The sequence below is a fragment of the Wasmannia auropunctata genome, unplaced genomic scaffold, assembly GCF_000956235.1.
Source record: "Wasmannia auropunctata unplaced genomic scaffold, wasmannia.A_1.0 LD335903.1, whole genome shotgun sequence".
In the NCBI taxonomy this organism is placed as follows: domain Eukaryota; kingdom Metazoa; phylum Arthropoda; class Insecta; order Hymenoptera; family Formicidae; genus Wasmannia; species Wasmannia auropunctata.
In genome coordinates this window covers 1,355,778-1,371,307 of record NW_012026987.1, presented here as the reverse complement: position 1 = coordinate 1,371,307, position 15,530 = coordinate 1,355,778, and the positions used below count along the sequence as shown (strand labels likewise).

At 42.7% G+C, this 15,530-nt stretch overlaps 1 protein-coding gene across 1 annotated transcript; it reads right to left on the bottom strand.

The window, feature by feature from the left end:
• Nucleotides 1-2,641: 2,641 nt before the first annotated feature.
• Nucleotides 2,642-14,924, bottom strand: LOC105455489 (neuroendocrine convertase 2; the record flags this gene model as incomplete). The annotated part of the gene is made up of 12 exons (XM_011698857.1): nt 2,642-3,818; nt 3,923-4,040; nt 4,372-4,536; nt 4,722-4,955; nt 5,255-5,355; nt 5,598-5,810; nt 6,313-6,577; nt 6,950-7,026; nt 8,229-8,266; nt 8,823-9,090; nt 9,645-9,749; nt 14,613-14,924. Coding segments are annotated over 12 exons (2,061 nt in total), but the record flags the coding sequence as incomplete, so codon positions are not given.
• Between the last annotated feature and the right edge of the window lie 606 nt (nt 14,925-15,530).

The window sequence follows — 15,530 nt, the reverse complement described above, 5'->3', positions numbered from 1 at the left end:
ACTTTTTACTCTACACAAGATGTCCCGAGGGTACATTTTGCCACTTCATGTATACGCGAAACTTCTGTGTAAAAGTATTTAAAATAAAAACGCTTCTGTAATTGCATTCCAACTCGGTAACAAAATTTTTTGCCACATTAAAGTTCGACATTAAAATTCGACAATTTAATGCTAAACTACTTAGGTAAATTGAATTCTTTGTTACATCGATCACCCCAAAAGATTTTTGTTAAATTCTGTGTTGAGTAATTATTGATTTCAAATTTTAAGAAAAGAAATAAAAAATCTCCAAAGATAGGCGTTTGTTAAAGAGCGCTGTAACTCTAATAATAAAAAAAATGTTTCGCAACTGCAGCGTTTAGTTTTGTCTGTCAAATTCGAAAATTCTTCTTGCTGAAATCAAAACCAGTGTATTTCACAGCCGAATACTTTTTACGTAAAAGTCGCACTTACGAGAATTTTCAGGGAGGACAGGACGCACCGATCGAGATTCGCAACTTCGCACAAACTCGCCGCGTTTCTTCGAACTTCACTTCCGATCGGGCGGTTAGACTCGAATGAACGGGACGTGCACATGACGTGCTCGACGCGTCGTGCAAAATTTAATTGACGTTTCGACGGAGACTGACGTTTCGGCGTTTTACTACGTTAATTCTCAAAGGTACGGTCTGGCAAATTTTAATGAACGCGATGTACGCGGGCTCCGTTGATCCCCCCGAGTTAACAGTGACACGCGGACTGTCGGACTGAACTCGGACGGAGCGGCAACCCGCTCCCACTAACTACCCCATTCCCACCCCTTTCTTTCCGCCCCGCGATTCTCTCGCTGTTTTTTTTCCTTCCTCTACGTGCATCCTTTTCTGTCTCTATAAGCACTCTCGCGTGCTTTAAATATTTAACCAAGCACAACGCAAACGTATGACAACGCAAAAATGTGCTTCTATCACGCAAAATTTAATTATCGAAATTTAATTATAACAATTTAATTAATCGGTAAGTATCGCATTACTCGCTTCACTTTGGATACGTCTTAAGACGACCTTCGAACAAACTCTAATTAACTTAATTGAAACAATTTATCAGGTAATATTGTTATTTGATTGAATGAATATAGGGAATTATTAATTTCATATTGTTTGACATTTGTAGAGCGAGACTAAAGAATAAATTTTGATTGAATTGAAATCGGTTAAGAATTAATAAAACTTGGTTGAAATCGCGCGCGCGCACTTTTAAATGTCACACGAAAGCAAAGCTAGAGAGAAGTGGCGGAAGGAGGAAATTGGTAAGTAAATTTTGTAGCATTGAAGGTACACTAGATAAAAACGATGCCAGCCAAAAAATACAGATTTTATTCATTCCACCTATAACGCATACACAATAATGTTGGTTAAACCCATTTCAACTGCAAGATATATGTAATGGGACGTACATATATAAAATATACAGGGCGGGGCAACTCTCGACTTCGTGACTCAGTTTATCTCTGCGGTTATCGAAAAGTGCCTTGAACAACAGAGATCGTCTAGGTCGCAAAATTAGACGTCTCACTCTGTATATAAGATATACGCAGGATATATGTATACGTTTATATAGGGAGTCCCGCCGCTCTGTCGCGCGCCTAGCTGTCAGCTTCTTAACGACGGTCTCTTTAGACAATTCGAGCACGAACGTCTCGATACGCGAAGCTATATGATGTCGCTTCTTAAAGTCTTCGGGAAGACGATGATCGAGAGTTAACTCGAAACTTTAGCCACCGCGCGATCGGCTTATAGCTTCAATCGCGTATGGCAGCCTCGGTGTTTCCGCATTGAGACAACCGATTTCGATATTATTTGAAGAAGCCGTCCCTTCGGCGGCTAACGCGACATGCAGTGACGGAACATCCCTATACGCGCATGTACATACACATGTACACATACCTTATTTATATATGCATTTTTATATTCATATAATTTAATGTTTATGCTCAAACTCTCTGTTCGCTACGATTTCTAAGGTACATCATCTACACATGCGGATTTTGTAGCATCCGTATTTTCGCGTTCTCGTGTCACTCACGGGCGTCCTCGCGTGTCCCCCTGTCGTGTGCTCTCTCTGTTAATTGAATCATACAAATGAAAATAGATTTTTAATCACCGTGGTGCACGCTGCTCTCCAGAACGTCGTCAAATAAATATCCTGTGTGCAACACCCCCGTGTCTTAATATATATGCGGGTGATAAAAAAAAAAGAGAAAAAAATAATAGCGGATAATCTCTATGTATTATTCTAAATATTTATCGAAATTAAATAATGGAATAATTTTATATATATATATATATATATATAGAAAGAGAGAGAGAGAGAGAGAGAGAGAGAGAGAGAGAGAGAGAGAGAAGAAACAAAGAAACAGACGTTGACTTGTTGCAGCAACGCCGCATTATCTTGACAAATAATTTTGCAAGTATAGTCTCACTCTAATTAATCTAACGCATCTGCGTAGTCAAACTTTCATATTAAAAAATAAATGAAGATTTATCGATACAAGGATAATTCATCAAGCTGCGAGGACGACGATGATTACACGAAACTCTTGTTCCCGGGATACTCTTTCGCAAGCGCTATCGATTCGATAACGTCCGCTAAAATGCTAAATGCTTCGAGTTTACCGCTCCGTCAGAAGAGTAATTTTTATTATTCTGCTATTTGAGTAATACATTATAGTAAATTTTTTTTTCTTGTCCCCCTTGTTCCCCTAATCGTCAAGTTTCGTTCGTCGACTTGAGAACTCTTCGGAAAGCTGTCAACGCGGACACAAATTTCAACAAAATAATACAATACCTTCCGGTAACTCGCGTCGCGTGTCGCTCGGAAGCTAATTAGCGCTAATAACAATAATAATAATAACACTAATTAAAAACAACAGATCGTAAATATCAAATAGATTATAGCGGAGATTGTAACATTCTAGATCATATCTTTTTAATCCATCATCATGCGACAGATAAATTAATTTTTTTTTTCAATTCTTTCCGCTCGGTGCCCAGCACCTGCCTATTAAAACATTAAAACGAAGAATTTCGAAAGTCGCAAAAGTTTTCGACACGTCGGAAAATGTAATTTTCCAAACAATGTTATTAAAAAACATTTAATTTTATAAGACATCCAATTCGTGTCTTATATCAGAATTTCCCAAAGTCGTCCTTTTGTTAGATTGCTGGATTTGTTAGATGCTAATGATTTGACTTTTCTTCGCTAACAGGGCTTTTAGAAAAAAAGTTGGAGTGCTGAATATTGTATAAAAGATACACATTCTTAACGCGCGATACAAGCTTTGTTACAAACGGCATGATATGTAATTATAATGATAATTGTGACTGTAATGAAAGGTACCAGGGATACAGATTTTGCTGATGATTGAAATGCGAATACAAGTCAACACGGCTGGAATAACGAATGACGATACATTGGCACGGGACATGACGATAATGCGATCGGCGCGCGCAATCTGAATCTAAAAAAAAATCGGAGTATACATTCTCCTGCAGCTGCGCGGCGCGAAATCAGGAAAGCGGTAAGGGAGCGCTCGCGTAAACATCTTCCGATCGGAATATTTCCATTTTCCTCGCTGAAATCGGCGATAATCGCGTGGACCGTGGTGATGGATGTCGTTAGATCGCGCTAAACCGCTCCTCGTGGGCCTTCTTGACGATCGCCAGCTTGGAGTGCGGGTCCGCCGTCGATAGTCCCGTGTATGGTGGTTCCCTGGTGCCGTGGAGCATCAGCGTCCATTCTTTCAGCCAACCGTGTTGAGGCGTCTGCGTGTTGAAGCTCACCTAAAAGATCCCGATGCTCTCAAGTGCGGAAGTGGACGCGGGAGAAAAGAGGGAGAGACGTAACGAAATTCGTGAGTAGGAGTGAACGGGCAAACGAAATTTACCTCCAACAACCAAGTTCCCTGCGGGTACTCTCCCCACGTGTGCGTCGTCATAAACGGCCACTTCGTGAACCCGTCCCTGTGATCGTCGTCGTTCACTCTGCGGCTCAGGATCATAGATCTGAAAATTACGGGGGATTTATTTACACCGGATGAAATATTGAGAGAAGGGAGAAACTCTCTCTCGTCGGAGGAATAAAGGAAGGAAAGCGTGGGTTGAATTGATCGAAGGACGAAGCGTGTGTGTATGTGTGTGAAAAGTTCGACTTGCACGTAGCGAGAGAAAGAAGAAAACGTTGTTGAAGTTATCGCACGTACACATCTCAGGCTCGTATATTGGGCTCGTATTAAATTTATAGCTTGCAACGCAAAAAGTCGAGCGAAATCAAGTCTATATCTATTTTATTCCACGATGAAAGATCTGCAGATCGGGAATATGACGTTCGTCGTACCTGGTGCCCATCGGCGACGTGAGGAACAGCTCGAGATCACCGCGCCGAGTTGCATTCACGGAAATGACGGCTTGCACGTGCTCCAAATAATTGACGGCGTACTCCGTGCCGGCGCACGCGTCGGTTTTAATCTTCACGAGAATGGATCGATCGCTCGTGACTTTCCTGCAAAGGTAAAAAAAAAAAAAATGGTTCGGATTGTATTTGAGAGGAAAATTGATGTTAAATCGCTCGGAAAACCCGTATGTCGAAATTGACGTAGCGCGGAAACACTTGGGTCATCATCGTCGATCGTGGCGTTTATATCAGATCGCTCTGATCGTCAAACTCCACGAAGCTGTACTACTTACTGCGTTTCGAACGTAGAACCGGCTTCACAGTGATACCTCGGCGGCACCGTCTTCCACTTTTTAGCCAGGGCCACCATAGCGCCCGCGTCCAAGACGCCGTACCCGAAGAGATGATTGAACTCGAGCCCGACGCCGTTCATGGTCCAATGAAATCTGTCCTTCGCGTCGAACAGAGAGTTTCTTTTCGAAGTTAGGACAGTCAAGTGCTGAATGTCTCTCCAGGTCAGTTGCGGACTAGAAACGGAAGCTCTTATATCCTTCGAGCACGAACGGTAATCGGTGGAAAATTTTATCCCACATAAAACTTTTCTAAGATTTACGCACGCGATGCATTTGCGAAAGCCGTTAAATAGTATAAAAACATCTATAAAAGCCTCACCTATAAAAACTAAAATAAATGGAGTATTTTTATTCACATACGCGGGGGAGGAGGCCCTTCATGTTCGACGTAATAATTAAACTTAAATTAAATATTACGCGCTGCTGTCAGAATTAATAAAGTTGTTAAAAACAAAAAGTGAAATCACACTCACTTGGCTTCGAGAGCAAGCGCGAACACTCCCGCGGCTTCCGGTGCGGCGGCGGACGTCCCGCTGTGGGTCGTCGTGCATTTTCCATATAGGTCCGTGGTGGCCTGTAAAAAAGCGTTCATTCCGAAATAAATAAAAAGAGGTACAGATTTCATCCTTTTAAAGATTTTTTAAATTTTACATAAAAGAAGAGGGATCGCTGCCCGAGAGAATACATTTTCTTCATCGATAAATAAAACATTTCTCGTGTAGCAACGTGTCTCTCTGTTTGAAATAAAGCCACCCTCAGGAAGGGACAATCTTTTTGGTAATCCTCTTCCTGATCCTCTTATTGTGATCTACTTACGACGCCCGTGTTAGGATCCTTGGCACCGTTGCTGAAGGTGGAGGCCAGCGTGCTGGAGCAGCTCTCGTCGTAATGCGCGTTCTGACCGTCGTTGATGGCACTGTTGATACTGATGGTCCACATACTCGCGGCGTATCCGTCACAATTACAGTCGTCCTCCTCACCACCATCCCCGGACGCCCAGACGTAGATATTGCCCAATCCGTTTCTGCCCTAGTGGGAACGCGCGAGCAAACAAGCGACATGAGCGGTCGCGAAAACAATGTAATCTTTTTCTTCTCTTTCAGTGCATTTACGATAAAATAATAAATAAAAATTGAACTCCGCTCTCTTTATTCCCGAGATATTTCTCCTAATTAATAACGGATCGATATTTATTAGGCTCAAGGTACAAGAAGAAATTGGATTAAAAGGGTGAATAATTTTCATTATTCACGACAATCGAATTATGTATGTATATTAGCGCCGATACACTTTTTTTCGAATCTCCTCTTCTTTATTACGCAAGAGTTGATGACGAAAATCGAATTATTATATTAGCGCCGATACATTTTTTTCGAATCTCCTCTCCTTTATTACGCAAGAGTTGATAACGAAAAGCTTTCGCGTCCGATAATGATTTTCCTGTTAAAGATGCGTATACGTATATACCAGTGATTCTATTAATCTCGCTAATGGTCGCCCACGTGCGAGTAATTACGCAACATGTATGTACCTCATTAACGCCGCGCACGATGGCCCTCATGGTCGCGTTACGCGGCCCGTCCACCGTCTTCCCGTCGTCCGTGGGGCCCCACGAGGCGCTGTAAATGTCAATGAGATCGGGCTCGTGGCCCATGCTGTTCGCCTCGATCAGGTCGGTCATATACGGCTGGTCCAGCATCCGGATCCCGGCGATCTTCGAGTCGTACGCCACCCCGACGCCGCACACCCCGTTGTCGCGCGCGGCCGCGACCTCCCCAGCGCACCTCGTGCCGTGGCTTAACCACGCGGAAACAAAAGATCGTATGAAGCATTAGGTTTTCTGGTACCTACTACACGCGGTACTTATTGCCGGCGGCGCGCGGATGTTCGCCGGGGCGATTCACAGACGCGGATGTAGGACGCGCCTTTGTTTTACTTTCAAACACAAGTGCCTTTGTCTCCACGCCCTCGGTTAAGAGCGCCTCGCACACCACCCTCACCCGCGCGCGCGCGAGACTCGTTTATCTACTTCTTTGACTCCGGCTTGATTAACTTTCCCTCGTTCTATTCTCTCTTTCTCTCTTTCAAGAGAGAGAGAAGAGGGAGAGAGAGAGCGAGAGAGAGAACATAATTCTTCCTTTGAATATAAGATATGCCCATCCCCTTACCTGTTAAACCAGTCGTCGGTGTACCTCGGGTATGGATACGGGTCGTTACTGCTGAAGTCGTAGGAGGCTTTCGCGTTCTGAAATAGAATGTCGACTTTAGTGACCCGCGCTTATTAATTCGTTGGAGATTATACATTTATGGCGTTGCGAGATTGCTCGCAATAAACGAAATCGGTACAATCGCGCCGAGTTACGTGCTGATTTTAATTACGGTGACAGTGATAAAGAGAGACAATAATGCTGCGTATAAAGCGCTAGCTGTCGGCTTTTGCACAGGGAGAAATAAATAACTGCAGATTTTTTCCCTCGAGCACTGCAAGCGATTATTATTCTCTGTCTCCACGCTCTACCCGCATTCAAAGTTCTCTCGTTCTCTATGATTTCAAATTCCTGACGTACCTTCCTATGGAAGTTACGCCAAGAATGGCATTCATGCGAAAGTACGAAGAGAATATTTGCGAGAATGATCCTTTTTGACATAACATTTGTTTTAGCATACTCCTTTATTATCATTAAAATTATACACGGAAAGATCGACTTTGCTGGAAGCAATATAATTTTTAAAAATAATTTTTAAAAATTTTGATGGGTACAGATCTGAAAATGCTTTTGTTGAACCACCAAAATAACTTTGTTGGAAATTGATATAGCTAGAATATCAAAACGTTTTATATAGCGATGTTCATCATTTTTAAATAAAAAAAAAAATTATTTCGATGGTCCAACAAAATTATTTTCAAATCTGTATCCAGCAAAATCGTTTTTTCCGTGTAAAATTAAATCATAATTTAATTAATATTAAATCATAGTTTAATTAATATTAAATCATAATTTAATTCATATTAAACCATAATTTAATTAATACTAAATTATAATTTAATATTACACAGTATATTGCAGATTTATCGTGGATATCGTGGTATCGCAGATACTACGCATCGGCTTGGCGTTCGTAACGCATTGAACTTCTGCGAAACCTTCTTCATTATTTTAAAAGGTATCGAACTGATCGAGTAGCTTCCACTAGATTGATGCAAAAAATGTTTGTCGCATTCGCGCCGCATAAAGTTGCAACTTTGCAGAAAACAAAGTTGCAGTCGCAAAGGAAATGTTCATTAAAACGATCGCCAGCGTTGGTCTCGACGCAATTGTTCTCTTTAAACATTTGAAACTTTAAACGCTTCAAACTTGATTTAAAATGGAATAAATTCTCAATAAAAAAAACCCGAGAGAAACCTTTTGCAGTGAAATAATAATATTATTAAAAGAATATGCTTACGTAATTATATTTGAGATCCGGATGCATGTAATCGACACCTGTAATAGAACGGCGGAATTATTAATAATAACATATGGATTTTGTGTCGGCGGTGACGTTATGCGCCGCCACGTGCGACGTACGTGTGTAACGTATAACGTAAATAAGTTCTCGGTACCATTCGAAAAAAAATAGGGGAGGCAATATAAGGCCGAGTGGGAGGACGACCAGGAAAGTGGCAATTTCTGCTCTCCCGTTAATGACAAGTGGTCGCTATTAGCAGGAATTCGGTTGGACAATCTTATTAGGCTGTTCGTCGAATACGGCATTACGGGACGCGGAGACGCTACGAAAATACATACTTTCCGCGAGACGGGAGAGAGCGAGAACACTCGTTGCGTAACTCTCGCGCTACCCTCTCGGCGCGATATCGATTCAAAGCCCGCCAGTTCCCACGAACTGCACTCGAGGGCGCGTGTAATTTAACGCCGTTTTGACTTCGGGAACAAGTCCCCCAAGCTAGCTCGGAGACGTCGATCCGCTCCGAGAGAGGAAAAAGAGAGCGAAAAAAAGGGAAGCGGAGAAATGGAGCAAAATGTTCCCCCGTCAACGTACCGTCGTCCATTATGGCCGTCGTCACGTTCTTCCCCGTGACGCCCTGGGCCCAGGCGGCCTCGACGTTCAGATCCAGCTTCGGCTTGCCGCCGTTCTGCCCGACGTTCTTCAGGTACCACTGATACTTGAAGAACGGATCCGTCGGGTCCTTGCTCGCCGGATTCGCCGGATTCTTAATCTCGTACAGCGGCACGAGGTTGTCCACGCTCAGGGGCTTGTAGCCCCTTTTCACTCGCTTGAAACCAGCCTGCTGTATCGCCGTGGCCACCTAAATATTTTTATTGTGCTTCAACCCCGTTTGACACCGTCAACACATTAAATACGAGAGAGGGAGAAGCGCGCCGACACCTCTTAATCCCTTGCAATCCGGTGTCGAAGTGGATTCGACGCAATCACCTCGCGGCAATCCTCCGCATTGTTCTCCAAACACTCGACGCTCGGTGCTTGATTGCAAATGTATTTTTGAAATCTCGATGAATTTATCCAAATAATACACACCGATCGATTGTACGTTAATCTCGCTGATTATATTGAAGGCGAAATATTTAATCGCTGTTTGCTTGCAATAAATAATTTGGAGCGCAAGGGTTTAATAATTTTATTCCAAATATTATGAAAAACCGGATTTTATTATGTATTCCCGTGTCTCGATAAGTATAAAACTCATTCAAACTTAATTCTCTTGAGAATGAAAAAAAAACGAAACTATAGTGCAATCTGAATCTCGGGCAAATGTATTAGCATTTTAATAACTTCCATTTTTTTTCTTTACGATGATAATTGTCGCGTAGGCGCGACATCGCAGAGAAGACGTCAACTTACCAGAGGGTCGACCTTTAATCTTCGCATGTGTGGCACCGACCGTTTGCTTCGTACATGCGGCAAAGCTCTATGTACGAAATGATAATCCGTCCGACTGTCCAATACCTTAAAACAAATTTTTTTTATATTTATTCCTTGTGCCCCATAACACGGGTGCAGCGCGGAACTTTTAATATAAGTTAAATTCTTCCCGGAATAAATAAAGCTAGAACAAGTTAGTTCTTAAAAGTTGGTTGGCAATTAAAACATTTTGATAACTTCGTTTTCAATGAATACCTCGCGCGTTTTATCGAAAACGGAAGTATCTTTTTTTTCTTTTATGTGTTCTTTCTTTATGTATCTTGATTTTGTATCTTCTGTTTCTTCACGTATCGTGTGAAATTTCTATAATTTATAGGAAGGAAGAAATATTTCTTATTCGTAACATAGTATATAATATTATAATAATTAAAGTACAAATATAAAATATTCATTTTTATTTATTAATTTTATCGCAATATAGTTATTTTATGATTATAAATCGCTTTTGCGTATGTAAGGAAATGTACGTATATAAGGAATGTAACCATTCAACATAATATATTATGTAACGTAAAACAATAAATTCTAATTATTAATAATTTTATTTATACATTTAATTCTCTATTTTTTTATTTTCTTGACAAGAACAATTCTGTCCGCCGGAGGATTGAAAATCAAGTGTACGACACATTTCTAACTGCTTAGACAATAAGATAAATGCCTGGAGGAAAGGAAAAGAGAACAAATAGGATCTCTTTGTAAGAATGGAAATTGTAGCAATACCTAGATTAAGAATTTATTTTTTTCTAAACCGACGCACGATATCGTTAATCCGCTTTCCCGATACGCCCACGTCGGCAAATAAAGAGAGTGCGTTATGTGAGATAAAATAATTAGTTTTCTAGGCCGTCGTAAATAGCGAGGATTGTCTCGGCTTCGGGGACTATTTACGTAAATCCTCGTTGCGGCTTACGGTCGCCAGCCTTGGGTCGTAGCAGCGAGGAGAAAAAAATGGGAACGGAAGTCGGGATTGTTTTCCTACGCTCTCCGAGGAATAGAGCCTCTTACAGTCCCAGTTTTATTTCCCTTATTCGTGAATATTCGAATGTCGCATGTTTTTCGTTCCTTGCGACTCGACTCGGCATGCGAAATTGATATGCCGCGGCGTATAATCCACGAAATGAAAGACAATGACAGCTGTTTGACAACTTGTTAAATCGCGAGGGGACTCCTCTTTAATTGATCGCATCAAACGCTGTCAAGGCTTGTGCAACGTAAAATCAGTCACTGCCAAGCATGGTGGAATTAATCGCATCGCGATGGAGGCGATCGATCCGGACGATAATTTAGCCTCCGTGTCCTATGGCGGTTAATCGTACGAGACAGCTAGGAAAGAGCTTTAATCGAGAGAAACTACGTCACTACGCCGGTAAATAGAGCTTACAGGATATCAATTTCCTCTACATTGGTAAAGTTGCATCAGAAACGTTTATCTAATACTCTGTGGCCGGTTATCGGCGATATAATCGCAAATCCAGGTGGCTTCATGTAAAAAAGAAACAAGTTGATGGTAAAATCCGTTTGTACGAGAGAGAATTGCGTCAGTAGAGGAATTAGCAATATTTTTTAAACTTGTAATAATGAGAATGTCGATGACCCGTCTCAATAACGATAATAAAAGAAAAAAAATACTACGTTTCATTAAAAGAAACAAAGATAAATTTATTATTTTTATCATTTTTTTTATTCGTTTGTTCAATAATTTTGTTTCTTTTTTGTTATTCATTTAAACGGAAAATTCTGTATTTTTATTCATATTTTAAATAATATTGTTGAGATAGCGATTGATATTGCAATAAAACTTCATTTAAATCTAAAAGTAATATACACACCAATAAAAAAAAGAGTGGAACTCGTATATTAAAAAATGCCATTCCGCTATACTTTTGCATATTATCTCTTCGCGTAAAGTCATTATCTTTTCGATTCGTGTCGTTAATAACTACCCCGTGCACGTGCGTCAGGGTGTCACGCGTCGTGATTTTTTAAACCCGCAGTTTTCTCGAGTATTGATCTCTCGAAGTAACTTTACATCTCGTTTCGATGCAGACTATGCAGCCGTAGTTCATTTAAACTTGGCCAATGGAAGCTTGCGTTAACTAAGTCTGACTTATACGAGCCGTCGTATTAGCATAATCCAAGAACTGCGTTTATTAATCTCTCAACGTAACCGCATCGCAAAGAATAATACAGCTAAGCCAAACTTATCCCTATTCCTTTCATTTACGTTATTGTTATAAAATTTTTACGCAATATATATACACACACACCAGTGAGAAACTTCTGAGATGAAAAAGAAAAGTTCCAGCTGTGAAAAAGAGAGAGAAAGAGCGACGGTAGTCTTCGTTTAAAAAACTTCCACTCGATAAGTTATAATAAAGAAGGCTCTCAGAGCAACGCGAGGCTTTCTATAAATAATGTAAGCTCAAATAAATGTCTTGACTAACGCTTGTACTCCTCTCTTGCCGATTATTAACAAACTAATCCGCGCAATTCAGATGTTATTCCCTTTACCCGCCTCGTAAATGTAAAAGTACATCGACTGACGGCGAAGATGGTTTTGCTCGAGTCGAGCCGCGGTTTACCTTTCCTATCATGAAAATAAAGTGCTCGGGGAAAAAGTGTTTGTGCTCCTTCGTACTCTATCTTTTCACCGCAATAACTTTTTTATAGGCATGCTGCTCAATTGTCGACTGTGCTACCCCCTCGCGCTGAGACGCTCTGAAGATCGTTATACGTGACGGTGTCTAAATGAAGACGCGTCATAAAAGCGCGTTTCGACCGATAAGTTATCTGATATATATACATATATAGATTCCGCGAGAAAAATGTCGACGAGATATCTGATATATAGATTCCTACGAGAAAAATGTCACCGATAATATTAAGTTGGAGATTTTGCCGATCGAGATATACTCTGCGTCAAGGCGTAAAGCTGTCCTGCAGCTGTAAAGTACGTGGATTATTTAATTGCAAAAATATATATACAATATTACGTTTTTTAATATTATATTGCATTGTATTTTTTTCTTGGAATTGATAACGTTTTTAATATTACGCTTTTTTATATATGTAATTAAATAACGCGTGTTAACCAACGGCGTGCAAAACCAAACGCGGAGAGGGGTAGAGCGCGAGCGAGCGAATTTGCTAGTGTAGTCGGTTGCGGCACGGTCAGCCCCGCAATCAGTAGAGTACATCAAACTGCGGGCGGACGTGGCGCTGAGTCTGACGCGCGCTGGCGTGGCGTCAGCCGTGGCGACAAGCTCGGAGTCGATATATACGAAATATTTAATACTTCGCGAGCCATGCGACAAGATTCTCTCTCTCTCTCTCTCTCTCTTTAATTAAACGCGCAAATTATGCGGGAATGCACCGCGATACGCAGCGATCCAGATCCCCCATGCTCAGCTCGGAAAATGCCGTGAATGCGAAACGTTCCGCGATCGATTACTCCACTTAAAAATTTACCTACTTCTGCTGCAAATATCCGCGACTTTCGCGTTATTTGTGCCGCTCGCAGAGTTAGCGAATTAACGACTGGAATATTTGAGGATATATATTTGACAAGTATATACAATATATGTATATTCGCTCTCGCGCGTGTATTATTTTGGTTCTTTTTACTTTGCGCTTGAGAAAGAAAGACTCTTATATATTACTTGTTCATACAACGATCGATATTAAAGCGATAATCAGACTCAAGAGCTGTTTGTTTAGCGACTCCGATATTAATCCGAGACATTTAGAAGATACAAAAGGATGAGGGAGCAGCGGAGCTGTAGTATCATTGGAGATGCCATCAATGAACGTTCTTGTCGGTTCAGCACGCTGGAAAATACGACCAGTAATGCAACAATGCAATCTGTTGCGGAGTAATTGAACTGTGTTGTTACCAATGGAATCAGCGGTCCTGCGGTTTCAGCGACGTAAAAAGAATATTTCATCCCTCTCCCCCCTCTCCGTTCCAACCCTCGTCATGTATCGTTTCGCTCGTTTACTAATTAATCGAGTATATCAAACGAGTCGGGGCAGGAAACACGTGAAACGGGTTTATCGGTTTCTCGGAAATCACCGCGATGTCCGTCGATATTCGCGTCGGCTGCAAATATAATGGCATCGAGCGCGTATTATTGGGCGCGCGCTCTTTGCTATCCCACACGGATATTCCTTTTTCGTGACATTTATTGGAGAACCCAGTAGTTCAACCGTACATAATGGACGTCCGTTCTGACAACGGCACAACGGCGAAGTTGCGCGCGGACGACGTGGAGGGCACGAGGGGGCACGCCATCTGAACCAGAAACGCTCGCGTGCCATTTCTCGCGAGTTGTAAGATACGCGATATAAGTTATATATACGATTAGACCGCCATACGCGAAGGAAGTGAGTCGAGTTCTCGACTTCGAAAAGACGTCGCCCGCGATCCGATCGTTACGCGTTCGCCGTTGTGTGATAAATTTACCGCCCGCTCGGACCCTTTCCCGCCCGCGCATCTATATACATATATATATATATATATATATATATATATATAATATATGTAATATGTACGAACGTTTTGTTCGTGCAGCTCGACACGGTATGGATCAAAGCGAGAGAAGCGTACGCGGGGCTCTTTAAAATTTGTCTAATTATCGCGTTACAGTTTCTGTACTCCGAACAAATTGGGTAACCATCTGCGACGAGGAAAGAATGGAAATTTGAAAGGAGAAGAGAGAATTAGGGACCGAGGAAAATGTGAAGTATAGTCGCAGCCGAGAGGAATACAAATTTATAAGGAATTCTCGATTAACGCTACGTACATACATATTGCCTATGTGTTCTCTAAATTTCACTTTTTTGTTTCCTCCTTGTTGTGAGTTATCCAGGAATTGGCGGACTTACCGGTCCGAGATTGATGAAGCCGTTCCTGACTGCCACGCGATCGGCTATGTGCCGCTCCGCTGGCTGCCGCATCCTCACCAGGAACGTGTTGGTAAAGACCTCGGCGGTGGTCGTGCCGGCGAGGACGAGGAGCCCGATCACCGCGAGTAGGAGCATCGTGACGATGAGAGGCGGCCGGCGTGGTGTGTCCAGGTACTCGTACTCCGCATTCGCGGGTTCGGGGATACTGGACGCTCGATGTACTCGGCTACTCGAGGTACGCGACGGTACTACGATCTTCGGCGGTGGAGGCGGTAGGAACGGCGGTGGCGGCGGTGGTGGTGGTGGTGGTGGTGGTGATGGTGGTGGTGGTGGCGGTGGCGGCGGCGGTGGTGGCGGCGGCGGCGGCGGCGGTGGCGGTGACGGTGGTGACGGTGGCGGCGGCGACGACGACGGTGGAGGAGGCGGCGGAGGAGGTGGCGATGGCGGTGGCCACAGTCAGTTTACAGACGCACGGCGCAAACGACGAGGGGAATCGACGTTTGGAGAAAAGAGGGGAAAAAAGAGAAAAAAAAGAGGAAAGGAAGCTCCTTCCTCTCCGATGGTCCCCGGTGGTGGTGGTGGTGATGGTGGTGGCGGTCACGGGGATTGAACGCGCCGCTCAGCGCTACGACACCGCGGCGAATCCGTCCGACAGGAAGTGGAGGAGCCCGTAACGCGGATGTGCGACGCGGGCCACTGAATCCATCCGAAGCGCAAAGTACGCGAAATGATTACCGCGCCTAGATACCAGGCGCGCGAAAGATGGAAGGAAAAAAAGCGTGAGGGAGAGAGAGAGAGAGAGAGAGAAAGAGACGACGTTTAACGCGCAAACGCCGCAAATTTCTTCGCGCGAGAGGGAATACGAGAGGAATTTTTCGTTTCCCGATAAGGGAGAGA